Source organism: Harpegnathos saltator, unplaced genomic scaffold (assembly GCF_003227715.2).
Source record: "Harpegnathos saltator strain DR-91 unplaced genomic scaffold, Hsal_v8.6 scaffold691, whole genome shotgun sequence".
Classification (NCBI taxonomy): domain Eukaryota; kingdom Metazoa; phylum Arthropoda; class Insecta; order Hymenoptera; family Formicidae; genus Harpegnathos; species Harpegnathos saltator.
Window position 1 is genome coordinate 201,637 of NW_020230528.1, and position 23,319 is coordinate 224,955.

At 35.4% G+C, this 23,319-nt stretch overlaps 4 protein-coding genes and 1 long non-coding RNA gene across 12 annotated transcripts in view; 2 read left to right on the forward strand and 3 right to left on the reverse strand.

Moving 5' to 3' along the window:
* The first annotated feature begins 1,361 nt into the window (after positions 1-1,361).
* unc-45 (unc-45 myosin chaperone) lies at positions 1,362-8,399 on the forward strand. Of its 3 annotated transcripts, none has more exons than XM_025305302.1 (7): positions 1,362-1,590; positions 2,077-2,254; positions 2,412-2,852; positions 2,931-3,260; positions 3,349-3,789; positions 3,937-5,585; positions 8,383-8,399. In XM_025305302.1, the coding sequence occupies exons 3-6, from the start codon at positions 2,433-2,435 to the stop codon at positions 5,572-5,574; spliced, it is 2,829 nt and encodes a 942-aa protein (XP_025161087.1). In that variant the 5' UTR covers positions 1,362-1,590; positions 2,077-2,254; positions 2,412-2,432; the 3' UTR covers positions 5,575-5,585; positions 8,383-8,399. The 3 variants fall into 3 exon arrangements, with proteins under 3 accessions (XP_025161087.1, XP_011152693.1, XP_011152692.1); XM_011154391.3 differs by lacking the exon at positions 8,383-8,399 and adding an exon at positions 6,049-6,125; XM_011154390.3 differs by lacking the exon at positions 8,383-8,399 and having other exon boundaries at positions 3,937-5,731.
* LOC105191174 (cell division cycle 7-related protein kinase) lies at positions 6,311-9,436 on the reverse strand. Of its 5 annotated transcripts, XM_011154387.3 has the most exons (10): positions 9,275-9,436; positions 8,739-8,857; positions 8,289-8,502; positions 8,101-8,194; positions 7,873-8,015; positions 7,675-7,798; positions 7,391-7,574; positions 7,071-7,220; positions 6,825-6,940; positions 6,311-6,488 (listed from the first exon to the last, which is right to left on the reverse strand). In XM_011154387.3, exons 2-10 carry the CDS (start codon positions 8,779-8,781, stop codon positions 6,360-6,362), a joined length of 1,197 nt encoding a protein of 398 aa, XP_011152689.2. In that variant the 5' UTR covers positions 8,782-8,857; positions 9,275-9,436; the 3' UTR covers positions 6,311-6,359. The 5 variants fall into 5 exon arrangements, with proteins under 5 accessions (XP_011152689.2, XP_025161089.1, XP_025161088.1 ...); XM_025305304.1 differs by lacking the exon at positions 9,275-9,436 and having other exon boundaries at positions 7,071-7,145; positions 8,739-9,134; XM_025305303.1 differs by lacking the exon at positions 9,275-9,436 and having other exon boundaries at positions 8,739-8,932.
* Positions 9,437-10,387: 951 nt separating this feature from the next.
* Got2 (glutamate oxaloacetate transaminase 2) lies at positions 10,388-13,733 on the forward strand. The gene is made up of 8 exons (XM_011154385.3): positions 10,388-10,843; positions 11,333-11,489; positions 11,584-11,712; positions 11,788-12,009; positions 12,271-12,427; positions 12,649-12,747; positions 12,909-13,225; positions 13,461-13,733. The coding sequence occupies exons 1-8, from the start codon at positions 10,758-10,760 to the stop codon at positions 13,581-13,583; spliced, it is 1,290 nt and encodes a 429-aa protein (XP_011152687.1). The 5' UTR covers positions 10,388-10,757; the 3' UTR covers positions 13,584-13,733.
* Positions 13,734-16,775: 3,042 nt separating this feature from the next.
* On the reverse strand, positions 16,776-18,694 carry LOC112590007 (uncharacterized). Its single transcript, XR_003113924.1, has 2 exons — positions 17,839-18,694; positions 16,776-17,735 (listed from the first exon to the last, which is right to left on the reverse strand). It is a non-coding gene; the product is annotated as an uncharacterized LOC112590007 (long non-coding RNA).
* Positions 18,695-22,279: 3,585 nt separating this feature from the next.
* Ror (tyrosine-protein kinase transmembrane receptor Ror) overlaps positions 22,280-23,319 on the reverse strand; it is an 83,954-nt gene continuing 82,914 nt past the window's right edge. The window contains exon 13 of one of the 2 annotated variants that reach the window (XM_019845090.2): positions 22,280-23,250. In XM_019845090.2, coding sequence (XP_019700649.1) covers positions 22,567-23,250 — 684 coding nt within the window. In that variant the 3' untranslated portion in view covers positions 22,280-22,566. The remainder of the gene's footprint in view (positions 23,251-23,319) is intronic. The other variant, XM_011154384.3, reaches the window with a different exon arrangement.

Here is a 23,319-nt window from a genome sequence, read left to right on the forward strand (position 1 = left end):
TGAGAAATCCCTTATTCTGGGTCATTAATTGTTCGGCCAATTTCATTGTTGCTTTTTTCGTCTGATTATTACATAGAAAATTGGAGAAGAATCTTGGGAGAATCGCACCGAAGGTCGTTGTAATTCCGGGTTGTCGAGATAATCGGTGATTGATAAGATATCCGGTGCTTCGCGAACACTGTATACGATCACGACCCTCTATCCCTTTTCCTCTCGAGATCGCCGAATTTTCTTGTCATGAGCGTGCATTACGATGCAAAGTAACAGCGATAATCACGCATAGAGAATCGGACCGAACGTCGGAACGACAGTGTGCTTTCCGAGCAGCAAAAATGATATTCTTGCGTGAGGAACAAGCGAAGAGTAATTATCACGCACATATCATCATCGTCGCGACGACGTTCCGCAGCTTCATGTTCACTCGAAAGATCTAAAACGAGAAAGCGCCAGAGAATGCGACGATGAGAGGGAGAGAGCGTATCGCGTCACGTACCTAATGTTATGAACTCTGTAATGATTCTCATTATATTTTTGTACATAATTGGGGAGAATTACGAGAGAATAAAGCAACTGAAAATTAAATAAATATTATACTTGGAGTGTACTATGGAATTCACCTGTGATTTATGATTTTTTAAACATTTTTATTGCATGTCTTGATGCAAACGTAATGTTTAATAGAATGTACTTTATATTGTATCGATTATCATTATTATCCCAGCAAACACAATTATCACATGTAACGTGCAACACTGTGTTATATTACAGTTATATTGTTGAATAGGAAATTACAACCAACATGCGCATTACATGTAATATTGTGTTTGCTGGGATATTTGTACTTTTCAAGAGTTTTTTGCGGACTCTTAGAGTTGAGTAGAATTATATAATATAATATTAATTATAAAATTGCTCTACTCTCGAATTTTTCCCTCCACTGTAGAGTGTCCAAAAATAAAGATATCGCGATAAAATTGAAAAGCAATTATTTCAAGGCACTTCTGGTGAAGGGAAATATTCGAAAGTGGAGCCATTTTATGTAATGCATTTTTTCAACAAGTATTACTAGATATAATTCTAAAAATGCACAAAAAATATCTAGTTTAGTCTCAGCTAAATTTATGGAAACTAGAAAATTGTGGTTCGAGTCTTGGCTAAAAAGCAACATTTAGTTGAGATTCGAACCATGTTAGACGTTTAAGAAAATAAAATTTTTTTACCCGTTATTTTGACAGGACGAAAGGGCTCTACGTTATTATGTTATTTCAACATGCCTGTGATGCGATTCTTTAACTCGTTATTGGAGTTAACGACACTTCTTTCGTTATCGTTGCGCAGCTTTTGTATACCGTAGAAAAGCTGCGCAACGACAACGAAACTGTCGTTAACTCCAATAACGAGTTAAAGAATCGCACCACTGTTAAAGGTTTGGCTTACCGAATTATTTAGCGTAAATTGTAATGTTTTCGATTGATTTCTCGTCTCACTTCGAAAGTGATTAATGAGGTTCATGTCGCCATACTTGAAGAAGGTGTTGTGAATTTTAAAAAGCACGTAATGCAAACCGCCGAAGCTGGACTTCGATAAAAGGTTAGGAATGCGTCTGATACGAATGAAATTTGTCTTAGGCTTTGGTATTCTCCGCCTATTGTATCTTCGCAATAAAAAATGTTAATTTCATTTTTCCATCTTGCAGCATATAATTAAACGTCGCACTGAGATTTAATGCAATTAAATCGAATTTTATATATATATATATATGTATATATTTGCTTTTTCTACTGCTAAACATTATTGACATTTATAAGAAAACGAGGATACGAATTATCGTCATAAGTCTCGAAGCAAAACATACTGCACAATTATATATTCTCTTTTGACAAGAATAAAATAAAATTTTCTTTTATATTATGAATTCTGAAACTGTCTTAAGGTTAAATCTTTAGACGACCGCAATTAAAGAACATTAGAGAAAGAGAGATGATCAGAAGCACGTCGTTGAATCTATTTTTAGTTCTCACTTTTGTCGAAGATATTTAGCCGAAAATAACCCTTCACGAATGTTACCGTGTCTAGGTAGCTCTGTGGTGTGCATGTGGCTTGCACAGCGATGCTAATCCTGACCTCATTTTGAGAATGAAGGCAGATTAAAGTGCATAGTAGTCTTCCTTGCAAGTTGTATCAGTGATTAGATTCAAGAAAAGTGAACTGCTCACTAGAAACCTGTTAATTAATTCGTATCAACAGACTGCAGGTAAAATTATTTTGAACTAATTTTTTTGTATTTCATTTTTTAATATTTAGCATAAGACAAATTCCATAATATAAAAATTATTTCAATAATAAATGACAGTTTATATAACGAGTTCCGATGTTATCTATTATTTCAATAAAATTATTTTATATTGCAGGATATAATTATATCACACAAGATGACAAAAGGAGATAAGACTGCACAAGAGTGGAAGGAGGAAGGTAACGAGGAGTACAATAAAGGCAATTGGTTGGAGGCTTTAGATTGCTATACAAATGCACTGGAATTAACAAAAGGAGAAAATACTGATAAAGCAGTATATTATAGAAATCGGGCTGCTGCTCATTTAAAGTTACAGGAATACGGAAAAGTAATTGCAGATTGTGATAGTGCATTAAAAATATGCCCTACCGATCCCAAGGCATTATTTCGAAGATGCCAGGCATTAGAGGCATTAGAAAGATTTGAGGAAGCATATCGAGATGCGAAATACCTCATTTTGTCTGATCCCAATAACACATCCATTCAGCCCATAGCTATACGTTTACATCAGATCGTGCTAGAACGAGATAAAGAAAATTCTCGTACCAGTGCTAAAGTATGTATACATACATATAGTATAATTGTATAGATGTATAGATATAAATTAAGATGCTGATCTATATTTGTGTATTAGGTATCGCAAATGTCAAAGATAGCATTTGATATAAATGTGAACAAAGAGAAACGTCTGCTTGCTATTAATAATCTGCTTGTGCTCGCACGTGAGAGGGCTGGTGCGGAAGAAATCTTCAAACAAGAAGGAGTATCTAAGATCACGAAACTTGTGAAAGTCGAAGATAACGAGGAAATAATCTGCAGCGCAATTCGCATTGTAGCCGAATTGTGCGCAGGCAACCTTAACCGAACTGAAGACATCGTGAAAGACGTTGGTGTACCTTGGTATCTGGAAATGATGAATAGCAAGCACAAAGAGAGAGTTAATACGTCGCAGTATTGCTTGCAGGTAAATATATAGATCCGACTATGTGTAATATATATGCAATTCTTCGTACTCATAATAAAAAATCCTATCCATTATATTTCAATTTCAGACCGTTTTAAATACTTACAGCGGTATGGGTAATAAGTCTGATTCGAAGCCCGACAAGTTCTTGTGCGAGAACTACAAGAAAGAAATAGACACGATTCTGTCGTGCTTGCTGTACAGTGTAACAAACAGGACAATAACGGGTCTAGCGAGAGACGCGATAATAGAATTAATTATGCGCAATATTCATTACACCGCATTGGACTGGGCCGAGCGCTTGGTCGAACTTCGCGGTCTGCAGAGGCTAATGGAGGTAGCCAGCGAATTGGAAGAATTCAAATACGAGTCTTCGATGGACGTTACACCTTCCACGCGGACTATCACCAGCGTGTGTTTAGCCAGAATATATGAGAATATGTACTACGACGCTGCTAAGGACAAGTTTAGGGACGCTATTGATGAATTTATTAAAGATAAATTGCTCACGCCAGATATAGAATCGAAGGTACATCGATAGTCGCTTCAAATATCATTTTGATTACTCGAACTGTACAGGACGATTTTCAATCACGGAATATGCGTTCTTCAAAATATGACGTTGCATAATGTTATTGTAGAAAAATTCATGGATTATTAACTGGTCAATTTATAGGTACGTGTAGTGGTTTCAATAACGACTTTACTGCTGGGCCCGTTGGACGTCGGAAACGCAGTGGTAGCTAAGGAAGGAATTCTAGAGATGATTCTCGTTATGGCGGGGACGGACGATGTGTTGCAGCAGAAAGTCGCATGTGAGTGCATCGTCGCCGCCGCGTCGAAGAAGGACAAAGCCACCGCGATTATAAATCAGGGTGTCAATATATTGAAGAAGCTATATCAGTCGAAGGACGACTCGATTCGGGTACGAGCGTTGGTCGGATTGTGCAAGTTGGGCAGTTCCGGTGGCACAGACGCGACCATCAGGCCTTTCGCCGACGGAGCGACAAAGAAACTGGCCGAGGCGTGCCGACGATTCTTGATTAATCCCAAGAAACAAAAAGACATGAGAAAATGGGCCGTGGAGGGTCTGTCGTACCTCACTTTCGACGCCGAAGTGAAGGAGAAATTGATAGAGGACCAACAGGCCGTTCAGGCAATGATCGAGTTGGCTAAAACGGAAGATCAGTCGGTTCTTTACGGCGTGGTCACGACGTTGGTGAATCTGTGCAATGCTTACGACAAGCAAGAGCTTATACCCGAAATGGTCGAACTGGCCAAGTTCGCAAAACATCATATACCCGAGGAGCACGAGCTCGATGACGTTGATTTCGTGAATAAAAGACTGTGCTCATTGGCCAAGGCGGGTGTGACCAGTGCTTTAGTCAGCCTCGCTAAGACGGACAGCCAGAACAGCAAGGAACTGATAGCGCGCGTTTTCAACGCGTTGTGCAGTCAACAGGATGTGAGAGGCATCATTGTTCAACAGGGTGCCATGAAGGTACTGCTGCCGTTGGCGCTCGACGGCACGGATAAGGGTAAGAAACAAGCTTCGCAGGCTCTGGCTCGTCTGGGGATCACGATCAATCCGGAAGTTGCGTTCCCGGGCCAGAGAATCATGGAGGTGGTGCGGCCATTCATAAATCTCCTGAACCCAGAATGTTCGGCGCTTGAGAACTTCGAAAGTTTGATGGCCCTGTGCAACTTGGCCGGCGTCAACGACAGCGTGCGGAAACGGATATTAAAAGAGGGCGGATTCCAGAAGATCGAGACCTATATGTATGAGGATCACGACATGCTGAGGCGTGCGTCCACGCAAGTTATAAACAACTTGGTAATGTGCGAGGAGACGGTGCAGTATTTCGAGCAGGAGAACGACAGAGTCAAATATCTCGTGATATTGTGCGAGGACGAGGATCAAGATACCAGCCTGGCGGCGTCTGGAGCACTGGCGATACTCACATCAGCGAGCAAAAAGATTTGCGAGAAGATCTTTGACTCAAAGGATTGGGCGGAATCTTTGCGCTTCTTACTCGCCAACCCGAACGATGACCTGCAACATCGAGGCGTTGTGATCGTGCTGAACATGATGGGAAGCACGAAAGATGTCGCTTCGAAGCTCATCGATACGGATATAATGGAGATACTGATGGCGTTGAGTAAAGATGAGAACATACAGAATCCAAAAATTAAGGAATTTGCGACTACCGCTTTGGACGCCGCCGCTGAGTGGAATTTGATTAAGAAGAACGTCGATGAGGGAGAATCACAAGGAGAGTCACAGGGCACCAGCAACATCGAACATATCGATTGAGGATATTAAACGTAAATGTTTGAATACTAATTCAACGTTAAATTGGCATGTCGTGTATCTTTATTATATTTCAAATCGAGTGCCTTGAATTATAAAGAAAAATATATATACAGGATGGGGCACCTAAAACAGGTCACCTGAATGACTGAAACTGATAGAAGATGCAAAATAGAAAAAAATTTAGAAGATGCAAGATAGAAAAAAGAAATGTAAAATGTCAAGGTGACCTTTCCGTAACTTTGACGCTGTCCAAGATCATATTAATATTGCTGTGATGTGTCACGTATGTGACCTTACAACTTCCATAAGTAGTAAACATTTTTTTCTATTTATATTTTCAAAGTTATTCAGGTGGCTTATTTTAAGTGCCTCACTCTGTATATTGCGATTAAATCTATAATTTTGTAGTTTTAAATATACCTACTGTTACATATTTAACGAAAGTTATGTAATTAATATTTATATTTTATTTAGATTTACAAATATATACGATTATTTCTCACGACTCATGTATGAATGATTTGCCAAATTACCATAGCTTGGAATAATTACTTGTACTATGGACGTATCGAACGGATAATATATATATTCAGAGACATTGCATAAACTGTTTTGTTCCGTGGTATCTATAAATATGGAATGCTCAACGAACACAACTACAAAACGGAATAACATTATGGTTTTTATTCATATGCTAACGATGCGCGTATAAAGTGTATGTACATATAAACTTCAAATCAAATGTATAATATACACAAGTTTACAAAAACTATATCTTTTATACATCATAAACTCTCTCTCAAAAATGGATGAGATAATGCTTGATCAGCAGTGATACGTGTTTTGTAATCTAAGTCTAGAAGCTTCATCAAGAGATGGTACGCTTCCTTGGGATACTCGATATCTGGCAATACCTTGAAATATTTCAACAGTAATTTAAAAATATTGAAATAAAATTTATCACTGTGAGGCGATAGGAGAAAGTTAAGTGCGTTCCTTTATTTTTGCGATAAAGCATATTTCTCGTAACTATAGTATTATCTTCAATTACGTAGCACTTACGATTAGATCAAGATTAAATCGCTATTGACGAGGATCCTGACAACTGCTTTTGATCTAATATAATTTGTTAATGTTCTTTAGCTAAAGAAAATCCGAGATTTCACCATTGTGTCTGGTTGTACGCGACTTTCTCCTACGCGACATATCCTTGCGTTAAATGAGTGATTTAAAACATAAACGAAATATACCTTCTTGCATGTACTATCCTTATCATATGTCATGCTTCTATTTCTTTTTTGTAATTTTTGACACAAAGGCATAATGTCAATGCCTGGTAAATTATTGCTAAAAATAACTTTTTTACCTGAGTCAAGAAATAAAAATAAGTGAAAAATATAACAAAATATATGAAGATATATGAAGAAAAAATAAATTAAGGACTATGGAAGTGGAACAAGAAACGAACGACTTGAAGCAAAGACAAATCAATGTACCTAATTTTTGCGCACACTGCTGCACATTATGTGTTCCAAACATCGACGTTATTTCCGCTAAAGCTGTGCAATCATCTGGTGAACGGAAAAATGGTTGTGTACCACTGAGTATACATAGCATCATTACACCGCTAGCCCAAATGTCAATCGCTAAAAATATTTGTTTTACTTTTCCGTTTGATAAAGATATAAAATCATTTTGTTTTCTTTGTGCATGAAATTATTAAGTTGATCCAAACAATTTGCTCATTTCCCTTTTCTTCTCTAGAGAAAAAAGGAATGGACCATGTCTTGATTGAAGTAATATTATCTTTCAATACCTGAGGTTTGCGAAGAATACTTTAATAAAACTTCTGGAGCGCGAAAACCTGGTGTACCCGCACGAGGTGCTTGCTCCTGTGGTTTTGTTAAACATAACGAACAAACTTTTGGTTTGCCAAAACAGTAACATTTGTTATCTCCAGTCCTTTTCCCGACGGTATTCAACTGGAGATTTACATTGTTCTAAAACAAGTAACGGAATAAAGTGCCAAACAAAAAGAAATTTGAATATTACAATACTATATAACTGTAATACTATAGCTTGTACAAAGTATCACATTACTTCGTCCGATCTTTTTCGTTTGACAGCTGGTGTTATGTTCATACTTTTTATGTTGGTTTCTTTTGTAGTTTTAAAATCCTCTGTGGTACTTTGTTGAGCAAGACCAAAGTCCACTAATAAATACCTATAAATATGAAGAAAATGAATAAAATGTAATATTACAGTTATAGAAAAAAATTCTTTCTCATATAGACTTACTTTCTGTTAGTACGATCATAGAGAAAATTACTGGGCTTAACATCTCTATGGATAATATCGAACTTATGAACCCTTCGTAGGGCACTTAATAAAGCTCTCATGTAAGCCTTTGTTTCTTCAACAGTCATATCTTTCACATAGTCCTAACCATAGTCATAGTACAATGAATAAATTTTGCAAAGTACTCTTATTTAATATAAGTTTATATAAACTCAATTATGAACTTACTGGGAATTTGTCATGCTTCATATATGGCATTACAAATACTACCGAGCCATGATTTCTCAAACATAATTCTAGATTAACAATGTACTCTTTACCACTGAAATAAATCATGGCTTGTCTCATCAACATGTATTAAAAAATAAACCAAAAGTATACTTTAGTTTATTTTATACCAATCTTGCCTAACATACCCTATCTGTTGAAGACATTTTAATTCACGTTCGATTCTTTCGGGATGACAAGTGGGAATCAAGTATTTTAATGCAAATTTTTTCCTTCTGTTAGAAGACTTCAGAGTAGCCAGAAAAACAGAACTGAACGCACCTTCTCCAACCTTGTGATGTATATGAAATAATTCTTCCAACTGAGGAATTGATTTTCTGAGGTTTGTATAAGTTTCTTTAGCTACAACACATACATACATGTAGTATATGTATAATTTATTCTATTTTAGCAGATAAATAATAAATTCATAAATATATATATATATATTTGATAAATATTTAACATGATAATATAATAGTTGCTTAAAAAATATATTGATATAATATTAAAAAAAATTGCAATTTAACAATAATATTGTGTATATATATATATATATAGTTTTCAAAAACAATTTTTATTTATATATAATACAATACCATCATCATTTTCATGCTTTTTATAAGTATCATCAATTTCCATTTTGTTTAATGTTTGAAATATTTTCAATGATTCGTTTAATCGTCAAACTGATGCATAGGGAGCTTATTTTCTCCTTCTGTAATTTGTAGTTACTTCCTTTATTAATGATTATGATTATTAAGTCTATTAATCGTCATATATAAAGAGTTAAACCAATAAAGAATAAAAAGACATATAAGTGTATAGACAATTCACGAGAGAGAAAGAGATTAGTTGCGCTTTACCCTCGATTAATAAGACAAATTTTATATAACGATTCTAATAGAGATCCATATTTATATCTAGAGTGATGAGAAATTAGCTCGGTTTCGCGCATGCGTAGCAATCGCGATATCAAATAAGTATATAAAATTGTATATCGTTACTGAGTTTTATAATATTTTTGTATTTTAATAGATTCTATTTTAACTTGAGTATGACATAAATGTAACAATATATTAATATATACTATATTAATGTAGTTATACCTACTTACCTTAATTCTTTTTCTTACCTGTCAGTCAGATCCTACTAAACTAATATTCATATATTCATGTGTATATTATTAGATTTCTTACTATTTTGATGCACATATACGAAATCAGAGCCCAACTTTTATTATTGCTTAAAATATAAAAATCTATCTAACCTCCATATACTTCTTACAGCTCAGTCATACTATACGAGCTTAATTTGGCGGTACAAATAGTGGCGACTCGTAGCGAAGGTTTTTGCAATTAAAATTGAGTTCAAACGATAAGATCGCCGTTGACTTGTGTCAGAGGCCACGTTTAGGCTATTATTAGGCCTGTTCGTTTTGTCTGCACTGCTGAACTGGTGCATTCAGTTAAAGTGAGACAAACGTAGGTTTTCTCACTTTAACTTGTTGCACCAGTTCAACAGTGCAGACAAAACGAACAGGCCTAATATTACACTTGTCGTACGACAATCTTTTCGAATACGTTGATTGGTTAACAAATAGAATATTTCTAGGATTGCTCTGCTTACGCCAATCAATGTATCCGAAAAGCTTGTCGTACGACACATGTAATATTAGCCTTACTCGGGGTTGGATTTTCGAACGCAGCCCAGAGAGTCAGATTTTTGAACGCAGCCTATTGAGCCGTGAACCATGAAACTAAAAGTATATGAAGGAAAAAGAGGATAATGGACATCGAATTTTTAAATGATTCTGGCGAAGGATTATTTTTTTTTCGATAACCTCAACGATAAGCTGCACCAAGAGCACTCGCTCTTGCTCCGTATAATGTACGCTTTTATTATCTTTATCCGTATTGCAATATGCACTGCTAAACTGATGCTAGGTTATAGCTGCGTTCCGATATCCACTGCTAGTACTAAAAATCTATAGCTCGTATCACGTATATTATAGAGTTTCAGTACTTACAGTGAACATCGGAACGCGGTCTTTCTTCCTTCTGGAAGGAAGACTCGAGATCCATTTATGAAATAAGATGGCCTTGGAGATTCAACTTTGGGGGCAATGCAGCGAATCTGGCAGCTCTGGATTCAAAGAATCCTTCATCGAGGTTTCCTCCATCCTTAAGATAAGGAAGGACTATGAATACCGGTATAAAACCCTTGAAGAAAAGAAAAAAAAATGATCTCTTTTTTGCAGCAATGTGGCATAATGTAGGTAATCAAATTTGCTGTAAATGTTATCGGTTACATCGTATAATATTAACATATCGAAAGAGCTGGCTATTTCTGAAATGTCACATGGGAGAAAAAATTCTCCGATAAGAAGTTGCAACAACAAATCAGCAATATTGATAACAGAAAGCTGCTGATCTTCCGATGCTTGATGATCATGTGACATAACGAGTCGCCGGTCGCCCTCGTTGATTCGACAGTTTAGACTTGTGTGCCGTCACATGAGCGTCATCGTTCTGGTCCAGTGAGTAAAGTCCAATCGAGGTTAACTTTCATCCGGATTTAAATATAATCGAGGGGATCGCGAGAGAATATTGCATTAAATGGCTCTTACAACGAGGCTGATCGCAACTACCGCAAACTTGAGGAATACTTGTAATTCTTTATCAATGGCTATAAGATCTGCAAGGTATTGTATTTCCAGTATTTCGAATATATGACCTTTTGTCCTTCACAAGATTGGCTATATTCCATAATGAGATTGCAATAATGAAACTTCTGGAAGATATTGTTATTTGCGTTATTTTGGAGTTAATTTGACCGATCTTTTGACTGTTAATATGTTAATTTATTAAATATTTATATTAACTAAATGAATTAAATTAATTTTGAAATTTAATCTATTAAAATACTCGTTTTATGCTTTGAAAGCTTTAATTTTATGTTACGGAATTACTGTGAAATTTTTACTGCAATCTGTGTATTTTTATTTTGTAATTAGATTATTGTAATTGTATTTTATTTGCTTTTCAATAATGTGCTTCATACACACACACACATACACACATACACACCAGAAATATAAAATATATATGTGTAAAATTCTGATATATAATTAGAGATAGTTACAATTATTGACAGATAATTGATATACAAGGTATAATTCTATATGTTATAGTTCATGGTGGTCTCAAGTAGAGATGGGACCACCAGATGCTATTTTGGGAGTTACAGAGGCATATAAGAGAGATCAGAATCCTAAGAAAATTAACCTAGGTGCAGGCGCTTATAGAGATGATAATGGTAAACCATTTGTTCTTCCTAGTGTCCGTAAGGTTAGTCTGTGCATATAATGCTATATTTTTTTAATAATATATATAATTTTCTAAATATTCTGTATATATAATATATATATGTGATTGATGACAGGCAGAAGAAAAGATAAAAATTAAACAAATGGACAAAGAATATTCTACAATTGCTGGTAATGCTGAGTTCTGTCAACACAGTATTAATCTAGCTTTAGGAGATGGTAATGAAGTCATAACAAATGGATTGGTAAATATTATAATGTAAAATTATTTACAATTTTTCTATAGTTTTTTTCTTTGCTAAAATGTTTTTTTTTTTTAGAATGCCACAGTTCAAGGAATCTCTGGCACTGGTTCTTTATTTGTTGGTGCACAATTTCTTTCTCATTATTTCCCAGGCAATAAAGACATATATCTTCCAATTCCTTCCTGGGGAAATCACCGCCCTCTGTTTAATCTTGCTGGACTTACGGTTAAATCGTATCGTTATTATGATCCAAAGACCTGTGGTTTGGATTTTCAAGGAGCAATGGAAGATATATCTGTTAGTATAAATGTTTTGCTATGAAAGAATACCATCTTAAGCTACAAGAAACTTGTTATCTTACTAACTAATACTCATATACTAATAGAAGCACATACTTTTGTAATATTAATAATAATATTTATGGAAGGTGAGCAGTTAGCAGTAACAAAAATTGATCTGGTTTAAAATTAATCGTAAATTTAATATTACTTTACATTTATTGATGTTGCAATAAACCTTGACATGTTAATACTTACTAATTAATGTTTCCATCGACAGAACATTCCTGAGAGATCGATTATCCTTCTGCATGCTTGTGCTCACAATCCGACTGGCGTCGATCCAAAACCGGAACAGTGGTCAGAATTATCTGTTTTGATTAAGAAGAAAAATCTTTTTCCATTTTTTGACATGGCATATCAAGGCTTTGCCTCAGGTACACATTACTAAAAAGTTACTAATAGTTCTCTTATTGTCTATTACATGTCTCAAACAAATTGATGAGTCATATCACAGAATGAATTTGTATTGGAGAATTTTGATTATTATTATTATATAATAATAATATAAATATAATAATAACTATTAATTATTATTAATTATTGTATTAATTATTATGACAAGTTATTTCACTTCAAATCACCTTTTTATCTGCAGGAGACCTCACGAGGGATGCTTCGGCGGTTAGACTGTTCATTAAGGACGGTCATAAAATTGCTTTAGCTCAATCTTACGCGAAGAATATGGGCTTATACGGTGAGTACAAGTAATAATTTATAAAATCTAATGCATAAAGTACAGATATATAAAGACTCTGTGGACTGTCACATTTACAATGGTTAATATTTTGACGTATTCGAACTATAATTCACATACAGGTATATTGGACTTGTGTTATATCCTTCTTCATTTTTTAGGAGAACGTATCGGAGCATTCAGTTTGGTGTGTGATACTAAGGAAGAAGCCGCACGATGTATGTCGCAAATAAAGATTCTGATCAGACCGATGTACTCGAATCCACCGATCAATGGCGCCAGGATCGTGAATGAGATCCTGAGCGATTCAGAGCTAAGAAAGGAATGGTTGCACGATGTGAAAGGTATGGCTGATCGCATTATCTCGGTTCGCACAAAGTTACGCGATAATTTGAAGAAGAACGGCAGTACCCGCAATTGGTCGCACATTACTGATCAAATCGGCATGTTCTGTTACACCGGTCTTAAACCGGACGAGGTGAGTTATTCCTCTATCACTACATAGTGTTAAACAAAATAGTGTTAAACAAAATTTTGAAATCAATTACATTATATCTATACCTTGAAAGAAAAATAGTCAATATATTTTTCTCCCCTGTTTTTTAATTTTGAAATAAATTAAATGAAGATTTAATTAATGTTTATATATTTTAGTAAGAATAAAAGATTACTATATATCGTCTCTATTTCATCCCTTCTTGGTTTTCCGACAGGTGGAGAGACTCACAAAAGATTTTAGCATTTATTTGACGAAGGACGGTCGAATTTCCATGGCTGGTGTGACGTCGAAGAACGTGGAATACTTAGCACACGCCATGCACGAAGTTACGAAGTAACTCGCAGCATGCACATCGTTGATTCGCATCATCGAAGTCGCCTTATAATGCCTGATAATGCAGAGATCTACAGATCTATTTTACAGTTTATACGTGACGTGACTAATAGCATTTAATATTGAAATCGCGAATATAGGAAACGCTTCGAGATATTCCCCGAAATTTTTCTCACCCTCGTAGAACATCGCTATAACAGCTAATAGAATATGCGCCACGATTGCATGTCGTAACTGAGAGAGAAAGAAATAGGATAATAGGAATCGTGATTTCTAAAATTAGTTGTACACAATTAATTGTGAGATAAATGCTTAGAGGGCAGAAGAGAGAGAAAGAGAGTAGAGATTACAAGCTAAACATTGAGACTCACGGTAATTTATTGTAAATTTGCACACGTGTTTTATCTCTTATACTATATTATATATACTATATTATATATATACTATATATATATACTATATTTATATATACTATACTTATATATATACTATATACATATATACAAGGTGTTCCGTAAGTCGAGGCAGCCTGCAACTTTTACTTGACTTTAGTTATGTTTTCAAACTCCATTTCATGTTTTAATTTTAACAAAAAAAAATTTGAAAGCAAAGCAATTTCAATATAAAAGTAATATATGATAACTCGAAAACAACGCATTTTCGGACCTATGTTTGTATTAACTTTCTTTCTTGTTTTTGGTTCCCCATTCACTCTCCCGAGTGATTTACCTCGACTTAGGAAACATATATATATATATATATATATATATGATATTAAACTATTGTATGATACTCCGTATCATTTTTTTATCCCGACAGACAGTTAGCGAGATATCGTAAGTTAAATATTGAAAAAGTTACCAAGATATCCTTAAATATCTCAAAAAAATATTAGGCAAATAAAAACATGTTTCAGACAAAAGTTGTTAAAATTAATTGGTGGAAAAAGAAGGTGTAATAAAAAATTGGAGTTTCCATTTAAGATTTTTATGTTGATCTTGACTGGGCTTTTCAACATCATCCCAAGGTCAAATTTATAGCATCAGTAAATAGATTCTTTGAAGCCCTACAACTTTTGTCTGAAACATTTTTTTCTAAAATATCACGTTTATGAAAAAATCGGGTGACCCGGGTGGTCTGAAACCCTGTATGTATACTTTATTACAATTGTTATATTTACAACTTTATATTCCTATACATCACAAAAGGAATTGTATTGTTTACTCTGTCCATCTATGAGAGCAATGTTGATTTGTGCAATAACGTCCATGAACTGAGGCAAAAAATAACTAATGGATTTGAAAACAATAGGGAAAATCCGGAAGTGCTATAAAGAGTTCGGTGAGAGAGTGCTATAAAGAGATGTAATACAATCTCATTTCCTCTTCTCTGCTAGCTCTCCTAATTTACGCCTAGAAAAATACTCCCTGTGATTGCACTTTGGGCATAGAAGTTAATTCTTCTGGTTCTTCTTCTTACTCTTTTTCTGGTTCTTGGCAATGTAGGATCCGATATCACGTCAGCGACGATATGTCAGTTCACTAAAAAGAAAAAAAAGAAAGCATTAGAGTAAAATTTGAATGCAGTAAACATTCGAATGCAATTGTGGGCACACGACTCTTGGTACAATTACACTGTATACATCTCCATAACTATAAATTATTTTTATAATTTGGGCTATAAGCATGAGCTCGCTCGGAGATGTATCACGTATCATTTTATACGATAAGTATATCCATGCATAAAATGATGCGTTTTGACTTCCTTGTATATATTGTACAAACTCTAGAGAATCATTACATAGTATTCGATGATATTTATTAGATGTTGACTCATTTCTCAATTTACTACCCGCAATTTACTCTATCTCTTGCACGATCTTATTTACATAGATAACATGCAGTTGCTGTCAACCAGTTGTTTAAAATCATAATTTCTGCACTGAAACACAATCCCTCACATTAAAATCATATTGCAAGTCGGAATTACTGATTCGCTTTCTTGTTCTTCTTTGAGAGAAGGGAAGGGAGATTATAATGAGTTATTTACCGCATATCTTGTTCTCTTTATTCTCTTTCGGGTATAACATATTATTGCATTCCTGGCAAAATCGGATACCCACGAACTCCGGTCCGTCGTCGTGTGTGTCCTAATAAAATAAACTGTTATTTTTGACATGATTAAGTTGTTCGATCTATTCTTATCGGATATATTTTTCCTTCTCTTCTCTCGTCAAGAGTGAAAAACGTTAATCAACTTATGATCAATGTACTGATCTGATTATATACCAGGGTTGGAAAGTAACTCGTTACTTGTAACGAGTTATTTTTTTTGGTAACTATAACTTAACTTTATTCCGTTTTTTCCATCTGTAATTGTAACTTAACTTAATTACATTTGTTTGATAACTACCAACTAATTTAATAGTTACTTTAATAGTTACTTCATATATTTCAAACTTAAATTTCTGGCAGACTAGCACTATAAAGCGACGCGCGATGCTTGATATTCAATAAGCATACAGTTATTCTGACTGCATCTGAAAATTTTAGAGATATGCTATAACAATATAATGATGATATATTATATCAGTGAAATAATATATCTCATTTTGTAAAATGGTATTGTATGTGATCCGCTCCGACGTTTCATACATCTTTATTTGTTCATGATACATTTTTCACAGCCTGACTGCGAAATCTGGTTCTGTAGTTTTCTCGAGGATAGTTCAAAGAAGATGCTATAATAATTTGGCGGTAAAACATATCGTCAACGAGGTGAAATTTTGCACCTCCTGCACAATGATTTTTCGACTGATTCGCTCCAACGCCTGGTGCGACGGATGCTTTATTTATATATCATAAATTTTTGACGACCGGATTGCAAAATCCGGCTTTGTACCGATCTCGGGAATAGTACGAAGAAGATGTTGCAACAATTTGGTAATAATACGTATCATCAAAGAGACGAAATTATATTATATTATATTATATTTCGTAAAATGATATTTCGAGTGACTCACAGCGACGCTTGGTACAGCGGACGTTTTATTAATATATGATAAATTTTTGACAGCTGGATTGCATAATCTGGTTCTGTAGGGTTCTCGAGGATAGTTCAAGGAAGATACCATAATAATTTAGCGGTTATATATATTGCCAACGAGGCAATATATTTGTTCTTGTAAAATTGTATTCCGCCTGACTCGCTACGATATTTGGTACAGCTGACGCTTTATTTGTGTATAATAAATTGTTGACGGCCTGTTTGTAAAATCTAACTCTGTAGAGATCTCAGGAATAGTTGTAGGAAAATGCTATAATAAGTTCATAGTCATATATTACGTCAACAAGGCAAAATATTGCTTCTTATAAAATGGTATTCCACCTGACTCGCTGCAACTCCTGATACGGCTGATGCTTTATTTATATATTATAAATGCTGTAATAGTTTAGTAATTATACCTTTCGTCAACGAGGCGAAATTTTGCATCTCGTAAAATAATTTTTCGAGTGATTCGCTGCAATGCTTGGTACGGCGGACGCTTCATTTATTTTTCATAAATTTTGGACGGCCGGATTGCAATATCTGGCTTTGTGGGGATCTGGAGAATAATATAAGGAACATGCTATAATAATTTGGCGGTGATTTACAATGTCAGCTAGACAAAATAGGTCAATTTGTAAAATGGTATTGCACATAAGTCGCTGCGACATTTGCTCACTTGCCCAAAAGCCTGGAAAGCATTTTCTTGCCGTATATCTTGGATCTCGCCGTACGAAGCCTCCAAAGTCAACGCTGGATTTGTCTCTGGCTCCTGCAGACCCTTAACTGCCCTTAACTGTCGATATCTCGGCGAAACAGAAGGCTTTTATACACGATATAGAATTTAAGGTGATAATCTTCATGTCAAATCAATTTATTGCGTTATACAACGTAAACCGCAAAAAAAAGAAATTAGAAGAGGATAGGATTAATTTTCGCAAATGTTCCAGTAAGTTGAGTGCGCTCTGATTTCATTTTACAAAGGCACGCGCGGAGATCCGGTGGATCGTTACGGTCAGAGAATTTGAGATTGTCGATAAAGGTCTTCGAGAATTAATCCCTATGATTTAAGTCGCAACAGCACGTGCCAAAGTCGGTGATAAAGTTGTATCTGTAATGCCGAGTCTATATAAATCGCGAAATAAGTCACGAAACGCAAATCGCAGACGCAGAGCATTGACCAGAACACGTAAAAATTAAACCACGAGTCTTACTTGTGTTTCCTATGTCTTATGTGTTTCCACAAGTCTTTATTGTGTTTCTTGGTCCGTAAAATATACGATGGGTCTTACTCGTGCTTCTTATATTTGATCCGATATACGTACTACGAGGCTGACTCGTGTTTCTTATGTTTGGCCCGCAAGGTATATCATGTGTCTTACACGATATTGTAGAAAAAGGGGTTAAGCTGATCTACAAATCTTTTTGAAACCTGCAAAAGAAAAAAAAAGAAACAAGAGAAAGAAACCAGTATTGAGACCTCCTCATTGTAACGAGAAAGACTAGAATTGCACTTTAAATTGCATTTCATTGTTTTTTCATACAAAAGCACTTTGTATTTGACACTTGTCCTTGTACATAGACGAAATCTTGGCCGCTTCCTGTGGATTGATAACAGCTGATTGAAGATCGAAAGTCACGTGTCTCGCCAGATAATAAGAACGTCACTAGCAAGTGTATACTATACTTTGCCGGTTTGCCTTTCAGCATTGCATAGAGTGCTTAGGAAATATGTGAAATAATAAACGTTTCATACTTTGACGTCCCATTTCCGGCATTCTATAGATTTCTTAGTCATTTTATAAAATGCCTTCAATTTCGCACATTGGCGGTAACATGTATAATTCTATCTCTTTCTCTCTCTCTCTCTCTCTGCTTCCTCGTGTTCCTTTCTATATATACAATTAATACATTAATATATATTAAGGCATCTAAAACAGACCACCTGAATAATTCTGAAAATATGCAAGATATAAAAAAAATATTAAATAAAAAAGTTCGCGTCACATAGCAATACTAGTATGACCTTGAATAGCGTCATCAAGGTTATCTTTTATTTTTTAAATGGAAATTCCCATTTTTTATTATATCATCTCTTGTACAAATTAATTTGAACAACTTTTGTCGTGAAATCTTTTTTTATTTGCCCAATTTTTTTTGAGACATTCAAGAGAAACTTGGTAATGATTTTGAAATTTCCAAAGGTTGTCAAGTTAACAAAATTTAGGGTACTATTGTAATATCATATTCTTCAGACCAAAAGAAGTAAAAAAGTCTTGTATCACTGTTTTTCTGACAAATAGTTATCGAAATATCGTAAGCCAAATATCGGAAAACTTATCAAGTTTTGAACAAAATATTAGATAAATAAAAAAAATGTTTCAGATGAAAGTTGTTCAAATTAATTGGTAAAAAGAGATGATATAATAAAAAATGGGGATTTCTATTTAAAAAATTCAAGGTGACCTGTTGAAGATTATACTAGTACTGCTATGTGATGCAACATTAAAAAAAAACGTTACAACTTTTATATGTAACATTTTTTTATCTTGCATATTTTCAAAGTTATTCAGGTGGCCTACTTTAAGTGCCTCACCCTGTATATATTGGTTTCTAATAGAAAGCGTCTCGATTTGATATATCTTTTTATCTGCTTCATCTTTTTTAGAAAATTATTTTATATTTTAAAGTTAATTTTAGTTCAGTTTATCCTTTAACTTTAGTTTATCTCACATACGCATCTTTATAAATTTTATATGAATATTCAAAGAAATTCGTACTGAAAAATGAGATACTTGTTTTCTTATATTGTAAAGATTATATAATAAAAATCATATTGTTATACATTCCCATTGTTCACATCCATTACGTGTTTGCTCTTCTCACCCTTAAATTAAGGTTTCAAAGATAAGTACCTATAACACAGATAAATAATTTGGATTATTCATATGGAATAAAATTAGATAATAATTAATTAAAAAATAAAATTGGAAAAATAATTAAGAAGCACGTATAATAAAATATGCTGTTTATATTGTCTTTGTGAATAATACTCAAGCTTTTCTAATCTACTCCACTGAAGATGGTAACGATGACGTGGGGCCGGGGGGTTAGGGAGGGAATGCGGGAGCAGTTCCCCTAGACATCCCGCAGGGGTTTTAGTTGGTAAGAGTCCGACATAACCCCCGCCCCTCCCCAAGGGAGCGGGGGTATCCATGATGGATTTCCCCTGCGTGAACAAAAAAAAAAAATGGTAACGATGACGATCCTGCGGTGAATTACACTCCAGATTCGCATCGTATCCTTAAAAAGGGTAAGAAATAATCAGTTGCATTATACGAAAAACATGAAATGTATATTATACTTGACTGAATATATAAAGTTCTTAAGTATATAATTTTTCGCTGAAGTTTACTCGACATAAATTAACTTAGGTCTAAAGTCTCGTGCACCGTGGCAAACCTTCGAGGCGGTCAGGATTATCAATCGATACAAATTTCGATTCGGAGGTTTGTCGGTTCTAGAAGTCTTATCTTTATAAATCAATAGCATTTTCACGCCACTCTCTGATCATCGCTTTCATCCAGGCAACGGATATGGCCTGTTAGAAATCCGCGGGCCAAGTCAGTTCATCAAATCCAGTCTTCTTATTGTTTTCTTTCACATGTCCACGTCCATGCGAACGGAACGCTCCCTTTATGTTTCTTCGTCAATAAAAAATTATAAAAAGTATAATACAGTCTTCCTTCGGATGCTTTCTCTTTCTTTTCTTTTTTTCTTTTTTTGTTAATTCTACGTCTCCACTAGCTTAATCGTTCAGCGCTAATATTCGTTACTTCGGTCGAGAGTAGGCATTGATTTCGCAAAAGTTCGTCGTCGGACGATCAGATAGACGATCAGAAGAATCGATGCAAGCAGGATCTTAGCGTCTGTCAGGATGTACATACTACTGTACTGTCCTATACACGAATAACATATAATTTACACACGAACGCTGACAGCTCCTCTTACTTAACATCGCCGAACGTTCACCAGCATCGAATTTCAGTCATTTGCGTCTTCGAGGTCGGGGATTACTTTTTTGAGGGCACGCGACTGAGAAAAATAACAAACGTTCGAGACCGTTCTGCCGTGATGAATCTCATCTCACTCACGTTAGCGGTGTATAATTATATGCTAATATTAAGTATCTGTGGATACTTACAATGCGCAGTGACACAGGAAAGCCATGAGCACTATAATAAATTAATCCATTCTCACGCGTTTCGCTTGAATATTTTCCTCAGTCTCGAGAAAAAGCGTGTTTGTAATCCTAGATGTATTATTTATCACGCTGTGTTGAGTATCGAAAAGAGCGTGAAAGGATTTACAAGATGTAAAAATACGTCCAATATACTGCAACTTGGAAATGGAATTCCGTCACGAAAAGTGTTTGTCCGTTATAGCAATCCCAAACTTTTGTACAGCCACGAAGAGACTGAGAAGAATATCGGCTCAGTGTTTGCATTTAAATAAAAAATATAGTCCGATCAACGAATATATATATGATACATTTGCAGCAATAAATTACGTTTTTGTTTCTCAATTAAGGAGCGATCTCAAAGTGATTTACAGATAAAAATACGTATGCAATTATTGTAAAAATGTACAAATTGGATACCTTTCTTCTTTTTTTTTGTTAACAGTCAATATTCACTATCCGGTTTTGGCATACGATATGACGATTATAAAAATTGCTTTTTAGAAAACATCTTAACGCACACTCATAAAATTCACACATACATCCATATACACGCATACGTTTGTTTCCCTTTCTTTCTCTCTTTCTCTCTTTCTCTCTCTCTCTCTCTCTCTCTCTCTCTCTCTCTCTCTCTCTCTCTCTCTCTCTCTCTCTATCTCACAATCTCATTCTCTCACTTCTGCTTATTACAATATATATGCGATCGCATGTACTCGCATACAAATCTTTTTGAACAGTTGTGTAAAGATTATTCAAAAACATGTTTCACATAAGGTATGCCTTATATAGAGCATAACAATATTCCATACAATATTACACTCTTTGGACAGAGCATGCATGATTAAACATTGGTTTTAGTGTAAATATCAACGCCTGTCGATAATGTATTCTGCAAATCCATTTTTTATACTTGTATTTTTCTTTGCGGGATAGAAGCGATAACGACTCACTAATTATCTGTTGCTTCTTGCATGACTTACGGATAAACGCATAAATAATTCATTCCCATAAATATCTCGATTTTCTCGTAAAAATAGAAAGATATAAATATATCTTAAAAATTTCCTCTCCTCTCGTCGTCTGTGGGTAAAATTGCGAATGGAATCATATCGGGGCACGACATTTTACGTCCTGCGTATGTATATATCAAGCTACCGTATTGCGTAGTAAGACATTACACATATACAAAGTAAAAGGCAATATAAAATATGCATGTATATTTGTAAAAATAAATAAATGCACGTATATGGCAGTGATTAGTGTTGTAGCTCTCTGTATCTATACTGTTCGTTCTGAAAGTATGATAGCGCGAAGATACACATATATGGCAGTGATTGATTGTTTTACTGTGTCTATCGTGTAAACAATGCACCGTAGTGCATCAAATGACATTTGTCAGTATCATAGTTATTAGGAAAAAAAAAAAAAGAGCGAGCAAAGTAACAATGACGACAAGTCGATATGATTCCACAGTCCGATACACTTCGAACAAGTGTGAATCGTATCCAACTTGCTGCGTAAACAGTCGCTTTCCGATAGTTTATAATTTGTCGACAAATATCGCTATAAGCAAGCACGAAATACCGTTCGCACCGAGAAATGTCATTAGTAGCGCGCGGACGCGCGCATACGCTGTTATCGATGCTCAAATAATGAATCAGTCGCAACAGACGCGCGACATGTCGCGTGTTCCCGAGCGTGCTCACTTCGATACCCTGGTTTCGGTCGTGACTTTGCTGGGGTCTGGTAACCTGACGACCAACTGTGCGCCGTTTTGCATCGGTCTGCCATTGTTCGGTTGCTTGCCGCAGCCCACCTGAGGCACCGCAGGTAAGACCTTCTTCGCGCCGCTCAATTTGGGCGAACAACATTGCTTGTCATCGTAGACGTCGTTCAGATTGACATTCGTAACGGGATTCTGATAATTGGCTGTCGTCATCGGCGCTCCATGCTCATTGAAAATACAGTTTGACCTCTGCTCGATGCAGTTAGAGTTTGAAAAGGTCGTCGGCGGCGGTAGCAACTTCATCGCATTGTTGTGGTCGTTTAGATTGCAGACTGCCGGTGGCTCCGAACCCGTTTTCTGATCGTTCTTGTATATGGGTGCCGACAGCTGCGTTGAGTTGGTCTTGTTCGTGCTCTTGTGACTACTGCCGGAGTAACTGGTGATCGACTCGTTGCAGAAATCGCTCAAGTACGTTTGATTTATGTACCAATTGTGTAGACGGTGATGGATTTCCGGGAACTGAGGCCTACGATTCGCCACTTCGTGCCAACACTCAATCATCAAGCTATAGATCATCGTAGGACAGTCCTCGGGACACGGCAACAGCTGTCGTGAGCGAATCATGTCGATAACTTCCTGATTGTTGTATCCGTAATACGGCTGAAATACACACAATATATAAATGGAAGTGTAAACAATTTTCAAGAAACAAGTTATTGCTCTTCGACT

Bases quoted from the DNA above. Each gene is read 5' to 3' on its own strand.
- unc-45 (XM_025305302.1), top strand. From the start codon at position 2,433: ATGACAAAAGGAGATAAGACTGCACAAGAGTGGAAGGAGGAAGGTAAC. The intron at 3,261-3,348 runs GTAAATATATAG...TTTCAATTTCAG, and splicing joins CGTCGCAGTATTGCTTGCAG to ACCGTTTTAAATACTTACAG. The intron at 3,790-3,936 runs GTACATCGATAG...GTCAATTTATAG, and splicing joins CGCCAGATATAGAATCGAAG to GTACGTGTAGTGGTTTCAAT.
- LOC105191174 (XM_011154387.3), bottom strand. From the start codon at position 8,781: ATGGAAATTGATGATACTTATAAAAAGCATGAAAATGATGATG. The intron at 8,016-8,100 runs GTAAGTTCATAA...GACTATGGTTAG, and splicing joins TGAAGCATGACAAATTCCCA to GACTATGTGAAAGATATGAC. The intron at 6,941-7,070 runs GTACATTGATTT...TTCTTGACTCAG, and splicing joins GCAGTGTGCGCAAAAATTAG to GTAAAAAAGTTATTTTTAGC.
- Got2 (XM_011154385.3), top strand. From the start codon at position 10,758: ATGGCTCTTACAACGAGGCTGATCGCAACTACCGCAAACTTGAGGAAT. The intron at 10,844-11,332 runs GTATTGTATTTC...TATATGTTATAG, and splicing joins ATGGCTATAAGATCTGCAAG to TTCATGGTGGTCTCAAGTAG. The intron at 12,010-12,270 runs GTTAGTATAAAT...TTCCATCGACAG, and splicing joins GAGCAATGGAAGATATATCT to AACATTCCTGAGAGATCGAT.